Here is a 9,273-nt window from a genome sequence, read left to right as displayed (position 1 = left end):
CCTTTTGAAGAGACTTAATATTTCATCATAAGTTGCATAACTAGAGACTGCAAGGAACCAAATAAATATATATAAGAGAATCTTCTGAAAGCAAGAAGAGAATTGGCCAGTTTCACTGGCAGACACTATATCACTGTAATAAAAAGTTGACTCATAAGCTATCTTTAGATTATATTCACACATTTAACATTAAACAGAAGCTATCCATCACTTTCAGTACCACTTCTCTCAGATTGTTACACAGGTACAACTGCCCCTTGCATCCATCCCCAAGAACACCCAAGGGAAAAAGAACGTAGTTTAAAGAGAATAATTTACTTATTAGTTCCTCCTAGCAATTATAAGATATTGTAACAGGTTTTAGGGAAAAAAAAAAGGAAGCGATATCAGACCTAGATGAAGATCACCTGGCCCTAGAGCTGAGTAGCGAGGAAATAATTTAACTTGCACAGCATTTTTTAAGTGGTAAGTCATCCCACCTCACAAATGCACTTTGTTCTGTTCTTCCTTCTACATGATTTCCTATTTCCAGGCATCTTTGTTTTCCAAACAATCTATCAGTTAGGTTTTTCTCTGCAAGAAGTATCTTAATTGCTGCCCATGGGCTGCAGATATAAACTACAGGCTCTCCATCAGGTTAATATCAACAGTACTGAAGTAAAGAGATGAAGCGAGATGTGTCAAAATCATCATATAAACCTTAAATGTAACAGACTCCCCAAATTAAACACAAGTTTACTCTCATGTTACCAGCATGGTGATGAAAGGCAAGCACCCACAGCCTTTAGCAAAAGTAATGCAATGAGCACTTAGCAAGTACTTTGTGGGCAGCTCAAACACTGCTTCTCAGCAGCAATACAACAGTTCATCTGGAAAGCAGCAACGTTTTTTAAAAACAGTTCAGAGACAAGAATTCTAACTGAGAAAAAGTTTTATTTTTAAAATAAAAACCTTCATACATAAATTTGTCAATGGGAAGAAATCTAAATACAGCAGTCTTCAAAATACAGAGCAAAGATTAGCTTTCCGCACAGCTCTTCCACACTCCAGCAATCAGAAGGGAAGCACAGCAATTAAAAAAAGAATCACTCTTATGTGTCAGAACACGTACTTCTAGAGTTCCTTCTTCAAGAGATGAACGTGGAGAACAGGGCACACTCCACCCAAGACTGCACATCTAGTCACACTATGGAAGCAGGAGATGGGAGATTCTCAACAGCACAGGTGATTTATAAACCAGATGTGCATGTCTGAGACAAATATATTCTGTTTGCAAGGTCCTCCTTCTCCCACACTGTTCTAATTCCCAGAAGGGTATAAAAAGGTACAGAAAGGTTCATTATATACAGAGCGCAAACACTGTGTAAACAGAAGGGTCAGAAGCTGCGTTTTGTTCTAGTGCTCAATAAACCCAAGCTGACTCTTCCTACTACTCAACTGTGCATTACGTATAACACTGCATTCTTCCATGACCAAACTAAGCGCATGTATTCACCGTGGCTCTCCAGTTAGTCTTCATGTTGCCTTCTATTCTACAGCATTTAGAAGATGCTGTCCACACAACACCAGGTATTCTTCAGCTCAGTTCTTGCTGTACACGTGCTCCATTAATAACATCACACAAAATACCCTTCTACAGTCACACAGAGCCACAAATGAATAGAAGTATGGACGGATTGTTAAAGAGACCACAGTGCCAGTGACATTTATAAGTGCTCACAAACTGCACGCGTCTCCTTTTTTATTCATTTTTTAAAAGCCTTTTCAATCAACTGTTCTTCCTCATCAAGTGGACATGCCACTTGAGAACATTATCCATGTTTGTGCTTCCCTATGCAAGCCAAGGAATAATTCATTTTAAGCTGGATTGTAGCTTAGAAAGCCTTTGCTTTCTATTTTTGCTCACAGGGAAAAGAAAACTGAATGACCATTTGTCACTGACCCTTCTCGTGATAACATTCAACAAGTCACCACACTTCACCCTCTTGCCGTTGGCCAATGACTACATCAGCTACTCCTCAACTTGGTTAATCCCCAGGCTGATTCAACAAAGAAGCATTACTGCAGTTGGCAGCAAGAGAAGGGAAAGGACAACTAAGAAGAGAATCCAGAAACCAGCAAAAATTTGGCAGAGGTCACTTCATGAGACATACCCACATTCTCAGACCAGTCACTACTACGTAACAGCAGTGCTGGTGCAATAGGAGCTTCCAGCAGTGGCCTCCTCTTGTCTGAGAAAACACAAACACAAGAGCTTACCCCTTAATTGCTTCTGCTGCAATTTAAATCACTCAATCTCCTTCAAAATATCCAACGTGCACTTCAAGCGCTCTATAAACCTAAATGTTAATGCTTGGAGATGGCTCAACTGCAACCTTTAGACCTTCCCTTTTGAACTTATGAATGAATTGCTGCTTTGGATGATTGTTAGCTCTGTTTGATCATTTACATTCAGTAAGAGTCAATCGCAGCAGAAGTTGGCCAGGAGTTAAGCACACACCTAAGCACTTGGTTCTGTGGGGAACAATGCCTTGAATGTTCTGAACATCCTTATCTTTTTGTCACCAACTTCAAAGCACAAATAAACCTGCAGTACAGATCAACGCGTGAACAGAACTCCAATGGCTTAAAGCCCCATCTTCTTTCAGGATAAAAAAAGTTGCCAGCATAAAAGCAGGGACTGATGCTATCGCACACTTTGTTTTACAAAAGTTGTTTAAAAAGAAAGCAATGGCCCGCGGGCAAAGATCTCTATTAAACAGTTTCTCAAAGCACAATTTGCACAGCAATATGCTTTTCTTTTCTAAAAAAATCCAGAAGGGGAGGGAACCAAGCACCGGCTTTGTAGTCTCATTTGATTAAACAATTCACTGGAGGTAATAATATGGCACTGGTGAAAGAGTATGCAAGTCAAAGGCAGCCACAGCTTCAGTCTTCCATTCCAAGTTCTTGCTTCAGACTGAAAGACAAGCAGAAACTCAAGTTAGTTTATAGCAAAACAGTTCAGAAATCCTTTAGACAAATTAGTGGAGATAATGACAACAAAGGTCAAGTTGGCAAAGGCAAGGAGTGGATATACCACTTACTTTGGCTAAGAACTAACAAGTCAGAAAAGTCTTGTGGAAAAAGAACAGACTCAAGAGACAACGTGGACTGATTTCGAGATATCTGAGCAACAGCTGCCCAGTTTTCAGCCACTATCCCACACAGAGTAGGGCCACTTTACTGACACAATGGCATAATTACCCTTTCAAGTAGGCATGGACATTATCATAGCCATGGTACTTGGCCAGATAGACCAGGACACCCGTAGCACATCTGCCATCTCTCTGTCTGCAGAAGCTACAATTGCATATTCCACGGCAAGGTGGGCACCTCCAGGTCTAGACAAAAGAAAAAAATAAAAACAGACAACATCCCCTTTAACTGAACTGCAGCATGAGGCACAATTCACAGTCATAGGTAAAAATAATCCAACTCTCCACTTAGTGATCACCAGTGCTGCAGAAATTGGCTGGGATAGAAAAGTCCCAGTTTCTCAGTCTGTAAGGTATTAAACTCTTCTTTGCATGTAACCATAGGAAATACTCTACTCTGTTCAGCTCCTGAGCCATTTCCATAGTGCACAGCAGCAAGACTGTTTTCTCCATGATAGAATTCCCCTCCAGAGTACATTAAGCACTAATACAAAACTGAATAGTAAACATTATTCTGAATATACAAGAATATTCTGTCAGCTGCTCTGCTCTCCTAGTTTATTCCTGAAAATGAAACTGCAGAAATACTAACTACAAAGAGTTCTAGACAACAATGTTCTATCATTCAGTTTGACTCAAACTAAGACATGGTTTATTGGGCATGGTGGTGATGTGTTATGGTTAGACTAGATGATCTCGGAAGTCTTCTCCAACCTTCATGATTTTAAGTATACTTTATGTACTACAACACTGCAAGCAGTTCCCTTTCAAAGGCACTTTAGCTATGAGCAGAAAGGTGCATCTGCTACTCAATCAATTTAAGGTCAGTATTAAAAGTTGACTTACTGGATCCAGCAATGCTGTTCTGACATCTTCCCCATACCTATTGCGGAGGCATGGCCCACAGAACTGGCCCCGTACTCCTACGCAATCAGGGTTACGACAGTTGGTCTTGGTGTCTATGGTTTTCTGACGACACTGATGACAGGTAGATCCCTGTAACACAGGGAAAGTAATTCAAGAAACAAAACATTAGAAGCAGCTCTCTAGCTGAGGGAATACAGCATTTAACAAGCAATCTCCCTGGCAGCTGGCAGCACTCATCCTGAAACAGAAAGCCACCTCACAAATTTGAATCAAGATTTTATCTTCTGTGCCTGTTAAACAAACACTCTCACAGACTGGTATCACCAAGGTACTACAGTTGATCCAAGAAGAGAACAAGTCAGCTGGCTTGGCAAACGCCACTCTGTTAACTCAGGGAAAGATGGCAGATGGCGTTCCAGAACCTCAGCCATTTTTCTCCCAGAAATCACACCCCTCCTTTCAGTGATAAGCAAGTCCACTCTATTTCACATCAGACAGAGTAACAAATGATTTCACAAAGCATGCATTTCAGGAAGTTGGAATACACTTACCATGGTTCTGTTATACACTTTCTCTCTTGCAGATCCACAGATGTTACTCAGCTCCTCCTCTGTTATCTCCTCAACCGGTCGCACAATGTGCGGAAGAGCCATGGCACCACGGTGACCTCTCCTGGGAGTTTGGGCATCATGCTGGATAATGAAGACAACATTGGTAGGATGGGATTCAGCAAGAATTCTACACAAAGCAAGACTCTTCAAATCAGTGCCAAAGTCCCAAACATCCATTCCATATTTAAACGAGAGATAAATCTTTGCAAACACCTATGATGTGTATGCTGCTTTAGTATCTAAAGGATGACAGATCAAATGACATGCCACTGGATTTTTCTCGCCTACAACTGGAGTACAAGAGGAATTTATCTAGCATAATGTGCTCTGAATTAATTTTTATATTCTTGAGGGGATACAAAACCATCTTCAGTAGCAACTGAAGAACCAGAACCTCAGCATACCTCCAGATCTTCATCAGACATCTTCCTCCTTCTCACTAGGAGGTATCGGTCATCATCTTCCTCCTCTGGTAAAGGAGTAGGAGGGCCGTCAATCAGGGACCTGGATCTTGTGTGAGGCCGAGAACTTCGGTCTGGGTTCCTCCTCAACGCACTTCTGGGAAGTGAGCGCCTTGGAAGTCGTTTTGGTGTCTGGAAAAGTTTAAGAGAACCCAATGATACAACAACTTCTGTCCTCCCAGTACAGGAATTCCCACACAGAACAGCAGAACCCATATCTATAGCAAGTTTCTGCTTTTACTGTTACTCACACAGCTTACAGGTAAATCAGCAGCAAAATCCATCACACTGCTAAATCGCTACCCTATTACTTTAAGGACCTAGTTAATCCAAAGGTCAGAGTGTTTTTTAAGGCTCTGAACTCAAACAAGATTCAGGCTTGAGCTTCAAAGCTTTGGCTGCCTTCCCTTATCTCTAGCCACTGTATAAATATCAGCATCTCGTTCAGTTTTATTGGCCTATGGAAACACTTAAGCCATTGTGAATTAATCTGATCCATTTTATACAGTGGAAAATCAGAAGAAAATTGCACAATGAGGATGTCCAGTTCAGTAAATGACAATTCTGAATTGGACTCTGAATTATGAGGTTTAATAAGCTTTGTAATCAAGAGTCCTGTATTGTAGCGCAATAATTCAAGAATCAGAAACCTTAAGGCAAATACATTAAGTTTGTACTTACATTATTGGCCGTTGGCAGTGATCTTCTCCCATCGAAAATACCAGAAACATTTTGCAACTCAGCCATTAGTTTTGCAAGCTAGCAAAAGAAAGCAGAGCCTTAAGAGGGAGTTCACACACTATCACAGACTAGATTAGAGCAATTGGCTGGAACTACAATTACAGCAACCGCAGCCATTCTTTAACTTTTATGTCTCATTTTTATGTTCTAGTGACTACAGGTAATTTGAAAACACTCAAACTTAATAGACTTCAAGCCTAAACAAAGAATAGGCCTTAAACACACAGATTTTTTACTGAAAGACTTCTCTCAGATTTTCAAATACCAGTGAACATGAAGCATCTGATTCAAGTATTCGGAATGTAAATTCCTCTTAATGAATTCACATAACTCCCATTAGGATTAATTTGAATAAACAAGGAGAGCCACCAAGAGTCAAGGGGAAGAGAGGGAAAGCAGGGGACAGGCTGAGTACTTGCCATTGCTTTGTTTTCCTTGATGTTTAAAGCTCTCTTTTCTAAAAACAGAGAGCCCTTTTCCTCAGAATCAGAGTCTGAATCCGGAGCAGGCATCGTATCTTCAGGAAGAGATTCCACCTCAGCCTTCCTCCTTCCTGATCTTCGAGGTGGAAACTTAATGGCTACTTTGAGAGGAACAGTGCATTTCCTCAGTCTTGGAGGTGCCTCTCTGTCAGCACTGACATTGTTCTCTGAATCAGATTCCAATTTCTGTTAACAAATCACAACAAACACATAAAACAGAATGAGTTGCTCTGCAATTAAGTAGTCTGACTCCTACTTGTTCTCCTTACTGCTTTTTATAACTCAGACACGCATCTTCTCCCAGTCAGATGCCAACCTAGTTATTCCTCCGCAGGTTCTTAAGTTCTGACAGGAACTTACTAATGCCAAACATGGTAACATTACGTTTTTCACTACTCAATACTAATTCTCGGTATTTTTAAACAACAAACCTGCTCTTGCACTGCAGTTACAAAAAGCAGGATTCCATCATCTATCGTTCCTCCTACACTGTGCAAGTGCTACAGCATCTCTGTTACACTGTGAGAGTGCACATCCGACTGCACATCAGTGTAGGCAGATATTTTCCTCGGGTTTGCTAGGATCCATGAGACAGGTTAACATTTTGTGCTAAAGAAACCGGAAATGTTAGAGTCTAACAAAGAGCAACAAGCATCAAGGGCAATTCTACCAAGTAATAGATTTTTCCAGTCCATATGAAGACTTTACTCTGATCTTGCAAAGCTTAGGAGCTAGGGGGATTTTAGGAGGAGAAAAAAAAAAACAATAACAACCAAACTATGTCTAGTTACATTTACTACATTAAATAAAGTCACATTTCTTTCTGACAACACTTGACTTGGAATCTGAAGCTGACGTTTTTCAGTTATACCAAAGAATGTGAAAGGATTAAAGCTGCAAAGTGAGATCAGCCATCTTACCAAAGCACTTTCAATTTTCTTTTCTGAAAAGCCACAGAAGGATTCATCATCAGAGGATTCATGAAAGATTTTGGCCAGTTCTTTTCTAACATTCGACCTCAACGTGCGTTTCTGCAAAGAACAAAATACCCTTTACTTTAATTGGGCAAAAACAACTTGCGTTTACAACTAAAATACAAGCAAATGGCTCTTTTTAATTAAAAAATAATAATAGTAAATGAATTTACAGGCAGTTTCAGAACTGCAGTTGCAACTACTAGGCACATTCGTTTAGGTGATGTCTCAAAGGTTGCTCATCTGCTTCCAACACCTACCAGCTGGGAGCACAAGCAAGCAAGCAGAATTACAGTACGTATCACAGATCTGTAACTGCTGTACAAAATAGAAGCAGCATTTATCACATGCCAACCTGCAGGTCTTCACTAACACTGCTCCTTCAGGTTTATTTGCTCCAGCCCCATACTCACTGTGTTAGCAAAGTTGTCAGAACCGAAACTGTCACAACTGTCATCAGAGGATGAGGACGTCTCCATGGGAATCAGCTTGGTATTTCGGAACGTGGTGAAGGTTCTCCTACCAGAGCAGCGGCGCTGCAAAAGAACAGTGCCAACCCCGTTATGGATGGGCAGCAGCCATAGTGCATGGCGTTGGGCACATCCCTACGCTGCTGCCAGCGGGCTTACCCACTTCAGAATACACACCTCCCCTCAGCAGAACCAGCACCATTAAACAAAACATCCCCAGCGTTAAAGTGGGAACAGGTTCTAGTCTGGTAGATTTCACATCCTTTTACAGGAGAGCTTAGCTTGCTCTTAACAAATACTTCTTTTATCTCCGCAGTGAAGCAGGAACATACACAAACATCATACGTGCCCCCACGCCTTACAGATGGGACTAGAAATGCGCACAAGAGCATCACGCCGAGATCTGCTTTGAGTAACTCGGTACTTTTAGCTTAAGAAGAGCATTAAGCACACGGAGCACTGAAAGCACACCGCTCCAACAGCGACCAGCGCAGCTCTCCTCATAGAGCCTCACTACCGATCGCAGCACACCGCGCACCACGGCCCGGCCGGGACCAACGAGCCGCGGGCCCGTTAGCACACAGAACGCGCCCCGGCCGCGCGCCACGCTAAAACGGAGGCCCTCAGCGAACCCCCCGCCCCGCAACCACGGGCCACTTCCCCCGCAACAGCCCTAACAGCCTCCAGGACGGGAAGCGGAGGGAAAGCCGATCCTCTGCCCCAGCCCCACGGCTGGGGATACCCATAGTCGCCGCCCGGAGGCCGCTCCTCCCGCCGAGCGTCCGGTACAACGCTTCCCCCCGCTCTAACCGGCCCCCACGGGACGGCGCTCACCTGCGGGCGCTGCGGAGCCATGCTGACGGTGGGACGGGTGGCGGGAAATGAAGGTTCGCGCCACAGCGGCGGGGGCAGAAAGGGGCGGAGCCCGGCGGCGCCTTTCCCGCGCTGCCGCCCGCGTCCTGGCAGATGAGTCCGACACACACGGAACCCAGCACCTCGCGCCCCCTCCTCGCGCCCATCCGCGCACCCCGGCAGAGAGCATGGAGAGGCTCTTCCGGAGCGCCCCAGAGGGCCCGGTGCGGGGGCCTCCTTTTTTTTTTTCTCCGGGAGGTGCGGGGTTTGTAGAGCTGCAAGGACCTGATCGTGTGGCGCGAAAATCTCCTGGCCGGAACGCGGCGGGACGCGAGCGCTTGAGGGGCGGGGCCGCCCGCGTGATCTGGGACTGTGTTGTGCTTCCACTTGTAACTGCTCCTTTTTTCCCCACCATTCTGGGAGAAGATAAACATAATTAAAAAATAAAAGACCGCCGCACAACTGCCGGTTTTCAAGGGCTGGGGAGAGGCGGCAAAGGGGTTCTCATACGTGCCTTGTATCTCCGCGCATGGAGGCGTGGAGCCCGCGGCCCTGCTGCCCCAGGGCTGACAGCTTCTGCGGGGAGCACAGCCTGCTTTGTGTAGGCGGCCGGCAGCA

General features: G+C 43.9%; 1 protein-coding gene across 1 annotated transcript; it reads right to left on the bottom strand.

The window, feature by feature from the left end:
• Positions 1 to 913: 913 nt before the first annotated feature.
• Positions 914 to 9,070, bottom strand: CDCA7 (cell division cycle associated 7). The gene is given in 11 exon segments (XM_042874588.1): positions 914 to 2,959; positions 3,247 to 3,383; positions 4,044 to 4,193; positions 4,616 to 4,756; positions 5,080 to 5,268; positions 5,818 to 5,895; positions 6,297 to 6,545; positions 7,280 to 7,390; positions 7,747 to 7,869; positions 8,638 to 8,901; positions 8,903 to 9,070. Coding segments are annotated over 11 exon segments (1,641 nt in total). The 3' UTR covers positions 914 to 2,928.
• Positions 9,071 to 9,273: the final 203 nt, after the last annotated feature.

This window comes from Lagopus leucura, unplaced genomic scaffold, assembly GCF_019238085.1.
Source record: "Lagopus leucura isolate 7727_CA_CO unplaced genomic scaffold, USGS_WTPT01 Super-Scaffold_100012, whole genome shotgun sequence".
NCBI lineage: Eukaryota > Metazoa > Chordata > Aves > Galliformes > Phasianidae > Lagopus > Lagopus leucura.
This window is presented reverse-complemented; position numbering and strand designations above follow the sequence as displayed.